Source organism: Poeciliopsis prolifica, unplaced genomic scaffold, assembly GCF_027474105.1.
Source record: "Poeciliopsis prolifica strain line A6 unplaced genomic scaffold, Auburn_PproV2 SCAFFOLD026, whole genome shotgun sequence".
Lineage (NCBI taxonomy): Eukaryota > Metazoa > Chordata > Actinopteri > Cyprinodontiformes > Poeciliidae > Poeciliopsis > Poeciliopsis prolifica.
Genome location: NW_026562401.1, coordinates 2,445,363 through 2,461,889, shown reverse-complemented (window position 1 = coordinate 2,461,889; position 16,527 = coordinate 2,445,363). Strand labels below are relative to the sequence as shown.

At 38.6% G+C, this 16,527-nt stretch overlaps 1 protein-coding gene and 1 long non-coding RNA gene across 2 annotated transcripts in view; one reads left to right on the top strand and one right to left on the bottom strand.

Annotated features, from left to right (window-relative positions):
- The first annotated feature begins 6,290 nt into the window (after positions 1-6,290).
- Positions 6,291-8,981, top strand: ino80c (INO80 complex subunit C). The gene is made up of 5 exons (XM_055047441.1): positions 6,291-6,587; positions 7,206-7,319; positions 7,418-7,529; positions 7,644-7,711; positions 7,800-8,981. Exons 1-5 carry the CDS (start codon positions 6,399-6,401, stop codon positions 7,929-7,931), a joined length of 615 nt encoding a protein of 204 aa, XP_054903416.1. The 5' UTR covers positions 6,291-6,398; the 3' UTR covers positions 7,932-8,981.
- Positions 8,982-11,969: 2,988 nt separating this feature from the next.
- The window catches only part of LOC129371434 (uncharacterized), a 42,964-nt gene continuing 38,406 nt past the window's right edge, over positions 11,970-16,527 (bottom strand). The window contains exons 2-3 of the long non-coding RNA XR_008607147.1: positions 13,085-13,222; positions 11,970-12,231 (exon numbers count right to left, since the gene is read on the bottom strand). This is a non-coding gene — a long non-coding RNA (uncharacterized LOC129371434). The remainder of the gene's footprint in view (positions 12,232-13,084; positions 13,223-16,527) is intronic.

Genomic DNA, 16,527 nt, shown 5'->3' with positions numbered 1-16,527 from the left:
CCTTCAAACATCAACAATGAGGCAAGACCAACACATCCACCCCCACAAAACTCCAAAGGACAAAGCGACCACCAGGAAACCGAAAGGGATGGCAAAAGTGCTTATTGTTAGAGATGAGGCAGTAAATGGAATCAGCCACATTTGCAATGCCAAGAAAACGAGAATGATTTCTTTTCCTGGTGACACTCTATCTGATTTAACACACAAAGTACTCTCTCTAACCACTGATCAGCCAAATATTGGGACTTTAGTTGTCAACGATTTGGCAAAGCAAAAATCTGAGATTCTGAAAAAGGACTTCGATATTCTTATGAACACTAAGAACATTAAAAATGAAGTTATTTCTCAGTGGTCCAATTTCATCACACTCCAGGCTGGACATGATAAACAAATGGCTGATTAAAGCATAATCTACCAGCTCAGTGACCTTCATTGATAACCTCTGGATCTATTGGCAGTGCTTTCACCTTTTTTGGAAGAAGTGGACACAATCTTAATAAACATGGGATAAAGCCCAATCACTGAAAACCTTTTACATTTTATCAACAAGGACAACAACATGAGCATTGTTTCAGAAGAGCAGGCTCAAGGAGGGCTGACTAGGATGGAACCCGCTGTGTATCAGGAGCAAACTAACAAGCTGATAAAACATCGACTGGAGACAGAGCGACTGGTTCCCTTCCCCCCACCCCTCTCCCTCTCTGCTCCTTCACTAATTCACTGCATTCACAAGATACCTATGAAGAATTGTCTTCTGGATCTGAGTTTCTCAAATTTACAGATGGAATGAATCAACAGGTTCGCCTCGGCACGTCTCTCCTTAGCGCTCACATATTTAAGCCACCTGACTTCCCAGATTAGCTACCATGATACTCAGTTCTACATTATGATGTCACCAGGTGACTCTGAACCCATCTAATCACTGAATAAATGCTTAGAAGAGATAAATGTGTGGATGTGCCAAAACTTTCTCCAGCTGAACTGAAACAAAACTGAAGTCATTATTTTTGGACCTAAAGAGGAACAATCTCAAGTCAATGCACAGCTTCAGTTATTACAACTAAAACCCAACGAAAAGGTCCGAATCCTGGGAGTAGTGATGGACTCTGACTTGAACATTCAGAGCCACATAAAGACAGTTACAAAGTCTGCCTTCTATCACATGAAGAACATCTCCAGGATTAGAGGACTAATGTCTCAGCCAGATCTAGAGAAACTCATCCATGCATTCAATGTTAGTCACACTGATTAATGCAGCAGCGTCTTCACAGATCTGTCCAACAAATCAATCAATCAGCTGCAGCTGATCCAGAACGCTGCTGCTCACGTTCTCACTAAAACCAGGAAGATAGACCACATAGCACCACTTTTAAAGTCCTCACAGTGGCTCACAATAGCTCAAAGAATAGTTTAAAATACTGTTGTTAGTTTACAAATCACTGAACGGTTTAGCACCACAATACATCAAAGATCTGCTGTTGTTGTTTCAACCTTCCAGACCTCTCAGGTCTTCTGGTTCTGGTCTGCTCTGCATCCCCAGAACCAGAACCAAATGAGGAGAAGCAGCATTCAGCTTCTGTGCACCACAAATCTGGAACAAACTTTCAGAAAACTATAAAACTGCTGAAACACTGACTTCCTTTAAATATTGACTAAAAACCCACCTGTTTAGAGTAGTATTTGAAATGTAATCAATTAAGAAATTAATGATGGCACGTGACTTAACGTAATATTTTGATTGTTGATTCTATATTACACGACTTTGTGTTTTTGTGTTTGTTATGATGTAAAGCACTTTGAAATGTCTTGCTGCTGAAATGTGCTTTATAATTTTTTTTTGATTGATTGATAAACACTAGCTGTGAATAAACAATCAAACTCATTGAATTTTTTTCAACCACAAATGTTAATTGAATATTTTTTGCAAAAGTCTGGACATTTAACTTTTTACATAGCATTACAACAATTAACATCCAGAAATAATTTAGTCTGCAACACAAAATGGGCCTTGATAATTTGCCAAAACACAACAGTTGTGCCAGATTTGATTGACAGTTCCTATTAAAGTGAGAGGCACCGGGGAATCCCAGATGTGGTTGCACTTTACTCTAGCGATTGCTCGCTCTACAATGATCCGCAGCCGAGCAATGGTCCGGGTCTCCTCTGTCTCTTCCTTGCTGCACTGACCAGGATGCCTAAATGGTGGAATGATGAGTTTGGCTCCAACTTCATGAAGGAGGTCTTGAATGAGGAAGCCTTTATCTGCCATGACTTCATCTCCCAGCTCAAGCAGAGGAAGGATTCCACTGACCTTTGTTATTTCTTTGTCGGAGATGCAGCCTATGTACAACGCAGAAATAAATGTCACCAACCCACAGGGAGCAACTCCAATCAGCCCTTTCAGAGTGGTGTGGTTCTTGTAGGCAGAGAACGTTTCAGACTGTAAGGTGAGGGATGATGTCGTTTCCAGAGCAACTTCTGTGCAGTCCAAGATGACACGAACATTTGGAGAGAACTTCAGAAATTTCTGAGGCTTACTGGCTTTTACCTTCTCACGACTAATCCACAGGTTGATGGAAGAGAACACAATGAAGAGGTAGTTGGCCCAGGTGATGGTCACTCGGCTGACAGTAGCTATGCTGACTTGAAACATGTCAGCAATGAGCTGCTCCTTCATGCCCACTGCTACCCTGAATGAGTACATCAGAAACTCATCAATCAGAGACATGCAGCAGGCAGGGCTGGCTTCAGGACATGCTTCCTCTCCAAGTTTCTGTGCTCTGGTCCAGAACACCAGGAGTGATGCAGAGGGTGCAATGGACTCCCAGAAGATCCGGAACACACGTTCAGATGGAAATTTGGTGTAGAACTGGATCTGGTCATCAGAGGCACAGTAGCGGCTAAAAAGTGTGGGAGACAAATCCACTTTTTGAAGTCTGGAAGTTGTCCAACCCAACATCCGCTTTCCAACCCGGAAGCGTGAAAAAGGTCTATAAATGGAAGAGTTGTTAATATAAAAAAATGGCCCAGTCAAAATCCAAACCAAAATCTGAGATAAATCCTCTCCGTTTAATCTGACTGAGTCTGAGTTATTCTTCAAAGAAGAAAAAAAGTAGTCCTCTAGAAAAGCAAAAATGATACCCCAAATAGACTTGCAGCTGTTCCTACTGAAAAAAAAACTTGAGACAACAAAAACCTTTTGAATGATTTTATCATAACAGGGATATTTTAAAGTTCCTATCAGAGTTGGGAGAAAAAAGATCCTTCATCCATTTTTTCCTCACTTTGCCATGGTCCATAGAAGCAGTTAAGCTCCCTCATTTCCAGACTCACTCCATGTAGCCATAACATTAGCCATTAAAGTTTAATAGATGTTCCAAATTAGCTTTAACACAGTCTCTGTACATGCTTTATTTATATAAGTGACAGTGTACCAGCAGTGTACCAGTGTTAAAAATGCATGAAACATTTAGAAACTCCTTCCCCTGGATCAGCATTCCCTTTGTGACAACAGTCCTCTAGACACCAGAATGACAAGGAAATAAGAGTAGCAGGAATGCCTCTGTGTATCAGCTGCTTTCCCTGTGACAATATGTTTAACAGGATTCAGCTTCTCAGAGTTAATTAAGTTGTTTTCAACTGCTCAGAAGTCAGAGTGTTGAATTTGGATGTCACAGAGTGTTGTGAGGGCTGACAGAACGATGACAGGTTCCTCCCTTTGGGCCAGTGTAGACGGATAGATTAGCTACAGGCACTCAACCTCAAAGATGTCTGCATGAAACTGCTGTGACAATATGACAATGGAATAACCATGTAAGTCCCTGGGTTTTGCATCTTACTTTAATATATCAAGAGCAATGCCAGCACACTTATGACTGGTACTTAACTTAAATTGGACCAAGAAAGGAAATTTATTTCCATTTCCAACATTTTACACATCTGTTTAAAGTAAATTGGGGGGCTGGGTTCTTATGTAGAATTATTCCAAACACAGTTATTGAGCAATCCTCAGAATTTATCAGATAAACATGGACTCGACTTCTGAGGTTTCAATGTACTTTTTCTAGATTTTTACAAGATTTGAACATTTATTCTTCCATTTCTGAGACAAATTCAATGAGCTACCTGGCCCAGGTGAGAAATTCAGATAATCTTGTCTCCAGGTCATTTCAGGAGATCCCAACGCATTCTTAGCTTGGAAAGATATAGTCCCTCCAGTGAGGTCATTTAATGTAGAGGCCCATATTCACCAATCCACCTCTTGCTCCATCCCACCATGGCTACAGAACAAGATAACAAAATAATTCAAGTCGGCATCTAAAACCTGCAGGATACAGATCTTTAAGGAGTAGAGTTGGACTCCCATGCCGGCAGATAGCACAACATGGTTCACAAGTACATAATGCTGAGTCAGTGCAACATAACCAGCCAGCTAATATGATGTGATAACGCGTATATTAAAAAAAACAAACATACTTTTAGCTTTTATTTAGGCTATTTGGTTAGTAGGTTTCAACCTCAGTTAGGTTTCAACCTCAGTTTGATTATTGTACCTTTAAAATCAGCTTTCTGATGTGTAACAGTTGTGTTGTACACTAATCTTGCAAGGACATCATTTTTATTCACATGCTCCTTTGAATAATCTGCTGAAACATGCTCTCTTTTACCAAGGACACATGTAAAAAATGACCCTCCCTGGAGTTCTCCTTGATTAGAAGTTTTGTAAATCAAATTATATTTTTTCTGCAAAATAATGAAGCAGAAAAATCCCAAATACCAGTGCGATGGTTAAATTATTCATAACTACTTTTTCAGATTGTGAATCAGATGTAAAGTTTGAAATAAATTATTGAGTAAGTCTAGAGATTTAAATAAGCAACTTAAACTTTTTTAATAGTCACGACAAAGAGGAAAAATGTGTTATATGCAGAGCAGTGGTCACTTTCTTAACTTTTATAGAGATTTTTTTTTATCTAATACTAACATTCCACACTAAGACAAAAACATAAAAAAACACTATCAGTTTCTGATTAGCTCGCTGACTTTATAATACACATTGGTTTCTAACTAATTTTTTGCAAGTAGACAGTGAACTCTAGCAGAAACTTAAAGGATTATGCACTTTCCAGGAAGATTGTGCCACTGATCCTGATCATTAAAATTTGTAATAAAAAAACGCTCATTAGTTTTGTACAAACATTTTGCCCGGTTCATTGACACAGGAGGGTTCGTGGAGCAGCCAACAGATGAGCTCAGTGGTACATCCTGTACAGGATGTCAGTCCTGTACAGACACGAAGTACAGAAAACTCACACCTACTGGGCAATCACAAGGGGCCAATAAACCCAAGATGAATGTAATATGTCTGGATTTTGGGAGGAAACACTTAACCTCATACTGCACCTCGATCCACCGAAAGACTTCTCTGTCAGTATAGTGAATAAACAATATAGCTAACATTTACATCTGAGGATCTTTGCTTGGTTAAAATATTGGTTTTCTAAAGGCTTTTGTATTTCTAAGTGTAATAAGATAGCCATTAACACCCTAGTAAGATGCATTTACAATATATCATTGGCAAATTTAATGCAAAACTTGCAGGGATCACAGATTGGAACATATTTATGTTCAAAAACTTCATTTGATTCAATTGACCAATTTTGAATCAAAATTGGTCATTTGTGTAGAGGGAAATTTTGTGCTTTCCCTCTACAATACTAGTAAAAAAAAAAGTTTTGCCTTTTGAGTGGAAAAAGCTTTTTTTATTGCAGAAATAGAAAATAAGAAAACATTCTTTAAAAAAGCTCCTTCTGACGTATGTGGCGCTTTATCATATGTATTCAGCAATACAATTATTTAATTATTGATTAATTGTTTAATTGTTATTTATTTAGCTGCATTCAGAAATTATTTTCTTTGGATGCGTTACTCCCTGCAAACACATGGTGGCAGCATCAATACGTGGACAACATTTTGTTTTCGTCTGAGAATTCTTTTCATTCTCAATTTTCATTTTGTCTGCACATAAACTGAGTTTAAAATTGTACCTCTGTAAAAGCGGGAAATTTACATTAAAATGTTCTACATATCCTCCACCTACATGCCGCCAGTAAAATCACATTAGGAATAATTTAGCCACTTCGCATTTGTACATTTGTATCTTTACTGTTGATTTCCTTCTCCCCTAGAAATAAAGTAGGTAAATAAAGCTGGAAAACATTTCCCACTTTATTTGAGAATAAGTCAGCTGCCCCCTTTTACCCGGAAGTGTATCTGTTCCACATCCGGGTTAGGAACTGTTTACTATCGAGATGCCAGTGAACTAATGCTAAGTTTGGACAGCGAAAAGTTGGTTCGCAGTGGCGCTATTTGATTCAATCGTTGCACTTTTAGTTAAAATGGCATCCCAAATCCCAATAACGGTGAGGGCGCAACCTCCGACCGCAAGTGCTGCGGCTGTCCGGGGGAAGAAGCGTCCAGGCAGCCCGGCGGCTTCAGGCGCTCAGCAGGCCGCAGTGAACAGCAGCAACAGCGGCAGCAAAAAGAAGAAGCCCCCGCTGACAGTCACACCAGCCGCACAGACGCAGGTGAAACCAGTGACTCACTTTCGGAGATGGAGATCATCCGGTTGCTTATGCGTTCATATAAGCAAACTTTAACCCAGTTCAGTCATGTTAAATGATTTCAGATGGATCCTCTGTGTCCTCTTTCCTTTCAGTAATCATTGAACCATCCTATAAGTATTTTCCAACAAGTTCTAAGGTTATCCTATCTAAGTGTTAGCTGGTTTTACATTCAAATTGACTTCTGTTCTTTGTTGATGTAATATAGATGAAAAATGATGAATGTATTTAGTTTTGATGCATTGAGCGAGCAGAAAAAATGTATTTTCAGCACTTAAACTGTTCAATCAAAGCTGGCCTGAGATGATGACTCTTTGTTCTTTTTTGTCTAGAAAGCAGAATTAAAGCTATTGTGGGCAGAATAATAATAAAAAAAGGTTAATAAGTTATCAATGGTCTTGTAAAAGAAGTATGCCATCATTCTTTTTGCGGGGATTTATTTATGAGGATATTTGTCCCGTAATTTTGGGGTTTTACTGTAACTAGATTTTCAGTGATGCAGAGATAAACAGTAATTTTAGGCAAAATTGTAGTAGACCGTTCATCATGTTTGGCACCTGTATGAATGTTGCATGTCTTCAGATAACTGCAGTTGAAACTGTGGTGGAAATGAAGACAGTGGGATCAGTGGACAGCACTCCGATTACTGCAGAGACTGTCGTAAAGGCTCCTCCTTTCAAAGACAACACATTTATGGTGAGTGCCGTCAGTCAACTGGATTACATTTATCCCCTCCTTTTACTTCTCGTTCAGTTTCTCTGCATTTCTTCTGTTTTTCACGTTCATTTTGGCAGCACTCAGGAATTGGTGGAGCAGCAGCCGGCAAAAAGAACAGGACTTGGAAAAATCTTAAACAGATTCTGGCGTTGGAGCGGACCTTACCTTGGAGGCTCAATGATCCCAACTGTGAGTTTAATTAGTTAAAGCAGTCATACTAAGGAAAGCTGGCTAATACGTTAATAAATAACTATGTCTTGGCTTAAATCACTACTATATTTTCTAAATCTTCTATGGTTTCAGATTACAACATCGATGCTCCTCCCTCTTTAAAACCAGCAAAGAAATACTCAGACATCTCTGGCTTACCTGTAAGTAATCAATCAACCGAAGACAATGTAACTTTATTCAGTTCTTGTCGAAAGCAAAATCTGACCACAATCAACTGCATTTCCCCAGGCAAACTACACAGATCCACAGACAAAGTTGCGCTTCACATCATCTGAAGAATTCTCCTACATCCGTCTCCTTCCCACCGATGTGGTTACAGGATACTTGACCCTTCGAAAGGCAACATGCATCGTGCCGTGACCGGCGAGCAAAGCTAAAAGTTTAACAACTTGTTGCAACCAGTGATGGACTTGCTTCAGTGGACGTAGCAGCAGAGGAACAAGGCATAAATGTGGGACTGCAGAAAGTCGCTGCTGAAGTGCAGCAACTTTATCACTGCAGTGATGAAGACAGCAGTCAGAGTTGTTACTAATAATACTGTCAGTTACTCTAATGCGTTCTAGTCAATCTTCTGGGAGTTTCCGAGATTGTCTGAAGACATTCTAACAGAATACCAAGCAAACATTTTTAATTTATTGGTGGAGCAGAAAAATGTAAAGCTCAGCAAAGGTGTATACTTTTTCTTAAATGCGTTAAGGTGTTTTTCCAGGAATTGCTTGCTAATCTTTGGAAAATTAGAATGGCTCCACTTGGTACTGCTCCCGTTAGAGTTCCTCCATAGTTTCATTTATAACTTAAGAATATCATACACTCTAATAAGGATCGGAGAGCCTTTTGTTAAAATAGAGATCCACAACATGACAGATCCTCTGTCATACCTAACAGTGGGCATTAGGCCCTTGTCTTGTTGTTCATGTTTGGATTTTATGCTAGACTCATCTGGAGTGTGTTACTCTTCGCCTTATCTCACAAAAGCATATGGTCCGAGTTAAAACCCTAGCCGAGGTCGGCAATCTCCAGGTTTACATTTGTGATTGTAGGACATGAAAGACTTTTTATTGAAATGCCTCTCAAAGAAACAACATGGCATCTAATGCATATTATGGGGACTTGGTTTTCTGTTTCAGTTCAGTGACTGTGGTGAGCTTTACCAACTCTTTACTTTCCTGACCATCCTCCAAGCTTTGCATGTAAACAAGATACATTAGATTCTCATCCAGCCAAAAGCTAAAATAAATGATTGGCTTATTTTTACCTCAGGGAAACAGGAAGTCGTCACACATTTTGAAATAAAAGTTTCTAACAACGTTGATTACCTTAAAAGTGCTTGGTAATGGTTTTGTTGCTGAAAGTGATGCAGGCTATGTTTTGTAAAATATATTGAGCATGAATAAAGTCAGTGTATACAAACCTGTTGGAATTGCTGCTTTCCTCAGTTTTTGGTGATGTTTTAATAAGTTCTACTATCAAAAACAACTTGTATTAAATAAGTCACTATTGTGTTAAAATATATTTCTAGCTCAACATGTTTATGAAAGAATACTTTATGGTTATTGCAGTTACCCACAACAAAGTTATTTCCAGTTTCCTCAGAAAATTCAACTTGCCATCTAGTTAATCTCCACAGGTTCACCTATTTGTAGAATTTGCCCTCTAACTTGTACAGTGAGACTGTCATTGATCACATTAGGAGAGAGCCAGGAGGAAAGAGAGCAGCGTTTCCCATGAGTGTGATCCCTTTTATGCAAATATAGAGATACAAATATCAAAAGATAATTTTAGGATTTTTTTCCTTTTTATTCATGGCTGACTAGTTAGCACAGAGTGTTGTTTTAACAAGAAAGCATATTGCAAAATTTTGGAAAACTTGTGTATCCTTGACCTTTTACAGTGGGTAAGATAAATACTTGTTTTCCCTCTGAATTTGTAAGTTTACCCTCTAAATGTTACCAGGCTGTAATTTAAGTGGTAGTTTGCAAAGTTTCTATTTAATTTGATCATCATTCAGTGAAATAAGTCATAATTTCTGCACAAACAAGCTAGAACTTTGCCTTTGATTAAGCTTGGTCTATAAGCTCGAAACCATTCAGATATTTATGCTAAACTGGTAATGTGTATGAAGCATGTCTGTCCACAGAATTGTTCCCTTCATTTTAAGTTTTAAATGATCCAAAACCAAACGGCAATCAAATCATGTCCAAGACAACACAGTTGATCAGCACCAGCCTGAAATGGGTAACATAACCATCAGCTAAAAGATATTTGATGAGTTGACAGCTGCCTCTCTGTCCAAGATCAGGAGGTTGCAAACATTCCTCTACCAAGGCAGACTGCTGAGCTAATTCTGATTGCCAAAGTGACGTGAAGTCACTCATTTGCAGCTTTCTTACTGTGGCACATTCTGAAAAAGCTCCAGCGGGATTTACTGAGGAGGCATCATAAACTCGTATGGCTGAAACTCGTATAGCTGACTCTTGGCAATGTGGAGGGGGAGAGCTCAGACTCCTTCACTTGATGTAAAGAGAACCGAGCCTCTGACTGAGATGAGCTGGCTCTTTCCTGGACCCTTCACTCTCTGCTACAAACTCCTCCAGTTCACAATCCAACACTGAAGAGCTGTGTTAACTAAGGCAGCCTCACATTGTCCAGAACTTATTACATCTTGGAATTAATATCATCCACCTTTGGTGCCAGGATGATGCTGTTGAAATTACTGGGAATTGGAAGAAATTTAAGTGACTCTTAATTGACTGTTAATTATGCTCAGTTCAAAGCTTCATGCATATTAAAGATCACCCAAGATTTTGATTACTGAATCAGGATGATGACAGAATCATCTTGATTCAGTCATCATCCTGATTACTGAAGATGGCTCTTGGATTGGTCTTCCAGAATGACAACCCAAAACCTCCAATAAAAGATATCAAAGGATTGGCCATAGCAGAACCATGTTGGAGTCATGAACTTTTTCAGACATCTTCCAGACCTCAGTTCAACAGAAAAACTGTGCAGCAAGCTGGAGCTTTGAAACATGGCCAAAATCCCTTCTGAAATGTTTGCAAACCTACGACCAAAAGGATCTTATAGCAGTGCTTACCGATACAATTTTTCTCAAAGTTAAAAATGTGTTTTTTTGATGAGATGAAATGCATACATCGCTAAATAGTATTCAAATCAATTCTCATTTTCATGTAATGTGTCTTTTTTCTTTATTTTTGGTAACTCCATTAAAATTGAGCCAAAATGAAAATTAAATACTGAAACCATTTCAGCTGGAGATCGAACAGGTTTATTTCCCTCCCCTGTACTGTTTATAATGGCCACTAAGAAATGCAATTTCTGATGAAAACAAATGAGAAGCCTCGCTCGTGGCTGAGTGTTATTTCCTTCTGGTCTGAACTCGAGCAGAGCTGATGAGGGCAGTATAGTATATCTGTTAAAGTCAGAGCAGCATTTTCATTCCTGCTGTGGCATCAAAACCTCAACATGGTGATTAATGAATAGTGTCAGAGCTTTCCACTACCCAAGCACACGAGCCAGCAGAGTGTGTCCCAGTGCAGGAGCAGGCAGGTGTTTGTGCTCATTGGGGCTTCCTTTCAGTGTTTGGGTTGTCCTGAGTTTAGACAAAGAGATTTTAGGTATGGAAGTGACATTATCTAAGAGGCACGGTATGCATACCTAAATATTCTAAATATTTTAACCCTTTTTCTCAAGCAGTCTGTTTTTGGTGACTTGTAAAAAAAAAAAAAAAAAAAAAAAAATTACTGCTCAAAGACGTGTTTGCAGTTACACATTTCCACCACCAGGGTGCGCCAAAGTTTTTCTCACCCAATATTTGTATTTATTCAGCCAGAGTCCCTTCTAAACAAGTGCTTGTTGATAGATACTGGTGAGAGGTCACTAATAAAATCCACATTGCAGAGGCAGTCAGTCAGATTGTCTTTGTAAGGTGGAAGAGATTTCCAGAGTCTTGGAATGACTGAGCAAATGACCATGTCCCCTGTAGTGTTCAGTTCTGTATGGGGGACTATAAGGATGCAGTCGTCATCTGACGTAAGCGGGTGCTTGTCCATGTAGAGCTCTCTGGGTCAAATGCAGAAACATGAAATGCACTCAGAAATATAACTAGAGTCAATGTAGCTGCACTTGCCGTGGAGTCAGGAGAAAAATGGGAAGATTTAGAGTAAATACAAATACACAGAATTTTTTTTTTTTCAAAAATTTGTTAATTTATTGGTTTCTTTCCTCTCCGTCGTTATAGACTACATTGTTTTGGTCTTTTCAATTCCAATAAAACACCTGGAAGTTTGTTGCTGTAGACACGTGCCAAAGTGAATTTTTAGCAAAGCATTGCACTACTGTCACAGTTTATTTAGTACAGACATGGGTTTACACAGGCAACAGACTACAAAGAGTCAATGACAGACTTCCAAATCTGACTCATAAGCAGACAGAATAAACTGGCTGATGACAATCATTACTAATTTTAGGATGGATGTGGAAGTGGATGTAAGCAGTTGAGAGCTGCAGCTCAATCATATAATAACCATCATTATGACATTGATTGTGATGCACTTTGAAGGCTCATCTTGGAGTGATGGAGGATTCAGCACCTGCTGCACTGCAAAAGAGATGTCATGGAGCTCACACAGTAGCTGACCTGAAATCAATGAGACAACCATCAGTTGTTTTTGTTTACAAGTGTTTGCTTCACTGAACTTCTGCAAGCTCATGCTGAACACTGCAGACACTCCATTGCTTGTTTACACACAGTCCGTCTTTGGGCGTTAGTCATTTTATTACTAGCTGCTAATCATATTAGATTTAGTATTGTGATCATAATAATGCTTATGCACTGCTGTAGAGCTTTCATTGACTGAACATAATAAGAATTACTTGAATTACTTTTTTCTATTGTCCTTGAAGAGGAATTAGGCATTTTCCTAATGCTCAAAGTAGCCTCGAGAAGTAGTTCGCTGAAAGATGTTTTAAATTAAGAGCAATCACAGACAAATAATAGCCAAAACCAGTATTTAGTGGTTAACAAAATATTAAGCAGAGTCTAAAGCAATGGAGTCTGACTGGAATGACATAAACACACAAAGAATAGCTTTCTCTGAACAATTAAAAAATCATTGCAGGGAAAAGAGAAATAAGTCAATGTCAGATAGGTGTAAGTTAAGACAGATTGGACTCATGTCTCGGCTAGGCAAGGACACAGTGGTGTCCCTAGATTGTTCTCAAAGCAGTGGCCAGATGGGAGCTTCAAATAATTCAGGGTTGGCAGAGCAATCACTTCTGAACACCTTCTTACAGTCCTTTTTCCTCAAAGAAAGAAAATACTTGTTTTTATCGCTCTGGGTTATCTTCATCTTAAAATTAAAATTGGGTTAAATTTGAAAAATGAAACAGTGACAAATAAAGTAACAAATACAAAATTCAATCAGTCGGGGAGCAAATACTTTCTCTCAGCAGTGTGTTGATCACTATTATTCTCCCATGTCTCTTTTTACCTTCACCGGCATCACAGCTTCCTCATGTGTGAGGGCGTCTTTAATCACCGCTCTTCTTCTTTGACTTCATGGCAAGCCTTTGCCCTTCACCACCTTCATCTGTCTACTTCGTCACCTCTTTTGTGATTTGTCACCACCCTAACAGGGACAAACCACATGAAAAGTGACTTTTTGCCCAGAAGTGATCATGCCGTGGTTGCTCACACAGTATCACAGTTTTATGGTTCATTTAACCAAGAAGAAACACTGATCGCTGTCTCAAGGAGGCCTATGGCAGTGATTTTCCTCCTCCCGCTCGAATGCAGCAGAAGCAAACGGGCCCAGTTCCCAGTTTTTATTGGGCTGTAGAGGTCAAGCTACAAGGTGTCATCAGATAACTAATCAACTCATTCAGATATCATTACACTGGGCTAAATCCCTGTTAATCCCACAGAAGATTGAATCAGTTTTCCCTTGCAGGTCAGCTTGTTTCTCTTTGTGTGTACGTGTACTTGCATGAAGGCTAAAGGGACAGAGAGAAAGGTAATTCTTCATGTTGATAGACAATGATTGTCCTTCAGTGAGCAATATTCGGCATCTCCTCGATGTCCTTCCCTTCGTTTTCCTGACGGCTCCTCTAACTCCTCTTTAGGCTCTTATTTAGACTCCTACAGTTGGTGCTGCTCTTTTGTACTAATACCATATTTACCTCTCAAATGGCCAGTTTCACCATTGGTATATCAACATATATTTTGTGTAGGACACATTTTCCTCCTGTTCAAACTTGTATTCAATAAAGAAAACCCGACTCCATCTATGGTTGATGAGAATGTCATTAAGAATTTGGATGTAATTAGTTTTTTTAATAATCTGAAATATGTTAGTAGATATTAACCACTGAGATTCTTATTTTAAAGACATTTTCTTGTAGATTTTAAAGGGCAAATACTGAAATTGTGAAAAAAATACAGTAAATTTGGCTCACATAAATTCAGTTGAGTTATGTGTAGTTTGGTTTAATTTAATCTACTGAATTTCATCTTAATTCTTGTCAATGTGATATAATTCAACTAATTTCGCTTTGCTGTCATTTAGTTCAGTTCAATTCAACTTACAGTTAAATTCAAATAAGACTGGATTCAGTTCAATGTGGATTCAGTTCCAGTCAGTTCATTTTAGTTCAGTCTAGTTCAGTTAAATTCGATTTAAACTGATAAGGTTAACTGGATGTAATTACATTTTTTTGTATCTGATTTAATTTTACTAAATGTGATTTAACTGAAACCCAATCTGTTCAACTCAATTCAGTTCAGTTCAGATTAGTTCAGTTCAGTTCAGTTTCATTCAATGCAAATAACACGTTTACATTACAGTCAAACAACAGTTTGAATTCTGCTAAACAACCAGAGTCAATATAACAAGAAGGTTGCATCAAATCTTAACATTCCTCTGAAACAAACGTGAGTCAACAGAGTGGAAGACCGACTCCTAAGAAGAAAACTTCATCCAAACCAGACTCCAATATTTTGTCACTTGCCTCAATTGCATTGGGACTGCTACCTATTATGAAGTAAATGGAACAACCTATATAGATAGAAACCTACCTCCCTACCTGTCTGTCGGCTGGATTAGCTCCATCTATCAGACAAACCTAGATTCTGGTGAATATGGTCCCGTTGTATGGAAACAGAGGTAATAGCAGGGATGTGACCCTGCAACCTTCCCAACGACAGATGAAACCAATCTCACCTACCAGAGACAGACCATCTATTCATACCTACCATGGTGAGTGTATACATGTGTGTGTGTGTGTTTTTGAGAGAGAGTGGGATGATAATACCCATCCATTCACACTCCTGCTGGTGATGCAACTCAATGCCTCACTGTGCCTAAAAGCTATTATATGTCAGGACTGAATTTGTGTGTTTTCAGCTGTTTGTGTGAGTGCGTGTGTAACTTCAAACCTGTGTCTCAGAGCAGATATTTTATCACCAGCTCAGCTCTGAAAGCCAATTTGCTGTCTGATGGCTGTTGTTTGAATTTCAGTCGCCATCTCGAAAAATGATCTCGTGTGACTTTGAATGAACTTGTAAATACTCATGTTTCTCCAGGAAGTGTCTGATGCCTCTTTCGAGACCATTTTACATAGATCTTTTATGCAAAACTGAATCAGATAGTATAAAGGGAGAGTACGACTTTGAGTTTTATTTGTTCATAGCAGAAATAAAATCCTGTAGCCATAAATAAATAAAAAAACAACTGCTTACTTGTTCTAAATTATAGTGGTAGAGAGGAGTTTATATCAATAATTCAGAGGCTTTATGAGAAAGACTACCTCCAATAACTGCTGTTTTACTGTGTGTCTCCAAGCCATTTTTATATATTGGATACACCGCAGAGAAAGAAAAGAGATAATTGGATTGAGTTTTGGGGTAATACAGAAGTTACAGGCTCAGTCTGTGTGAATGTGTCAGTTTGGACTTATTTCTTTTTTTTTTTTTTACAACTCTGGTCCACTGTGTCCTTGAAGAAGAGAAACTTCTCACTGATTCCGACAGAAAAAAAAACGAATTCACCCCGTAAGCTTCAACATGTCCAATGCCCTCAGACACATCTGTGAATATATAAGGAACAGATTGAGACAAATGTACCTGGTGAGAAAGAGCAACTACCCCAAGTTCTCCTACAGACACACATTCAGATGCAGAGTTAGTGTTTTGAGGGAGTGTGATGGTAAATGAGGTGGGAAATGAAGAGTCGGAGATGTTGGAAGATTCCTTCCCCAGGGAACCTTTACAGCAGCCTGACAAAGACAAGATGGATCAGGACAGACGAAACCAAAGCTTTAAGAGTCACTGCAGAAAACGCCCCTGGTGGCCAGAATATGCTATTTTTGTAACTCAAATTTGTTAAGGGGAGAGTGGGGGCTTTGGCAGTAAATTTTTTTCTTTTTATTTATGTTATATTAAAAAAAGCAACACCATTTTCGTTCCCTTTTAGAACAAAATTTGAAGTTCACATGATTGAGATAGATTGGGGTGAGGTTATGTATAATATATAAAATCAATGAAAGAGCCACTTGTGTCTCCAGACATTCAGGTCGCAGATCCCTGACCTATCAGATGGAAAATGTGATCCTATCTAAGGCTGTTGGAAACGAATATTTTAGTAATCGAGTAACCTATGGATTATTCATACGATTAATTGAGTAATTGGATAAAAATTGGAGTAATTGGATTATTATTATTTCTACATACAGAAATATTTTAAGATATCTAATACGAAACACATAAGAAAATACCAAAAGTGTCATGATCTGTGTGTGCTCCATTGCTTATTGTTGTCATCATCGTTTTTCTCTGTAGATTCATTCGTTTGTGTTGAATTTCTTAGTTCTTCCTTGTGTTCTGTTCTCTCTATATTTTGGCTAACACTCTTATTTTAGTTCTAGTATTTTCCCCTTT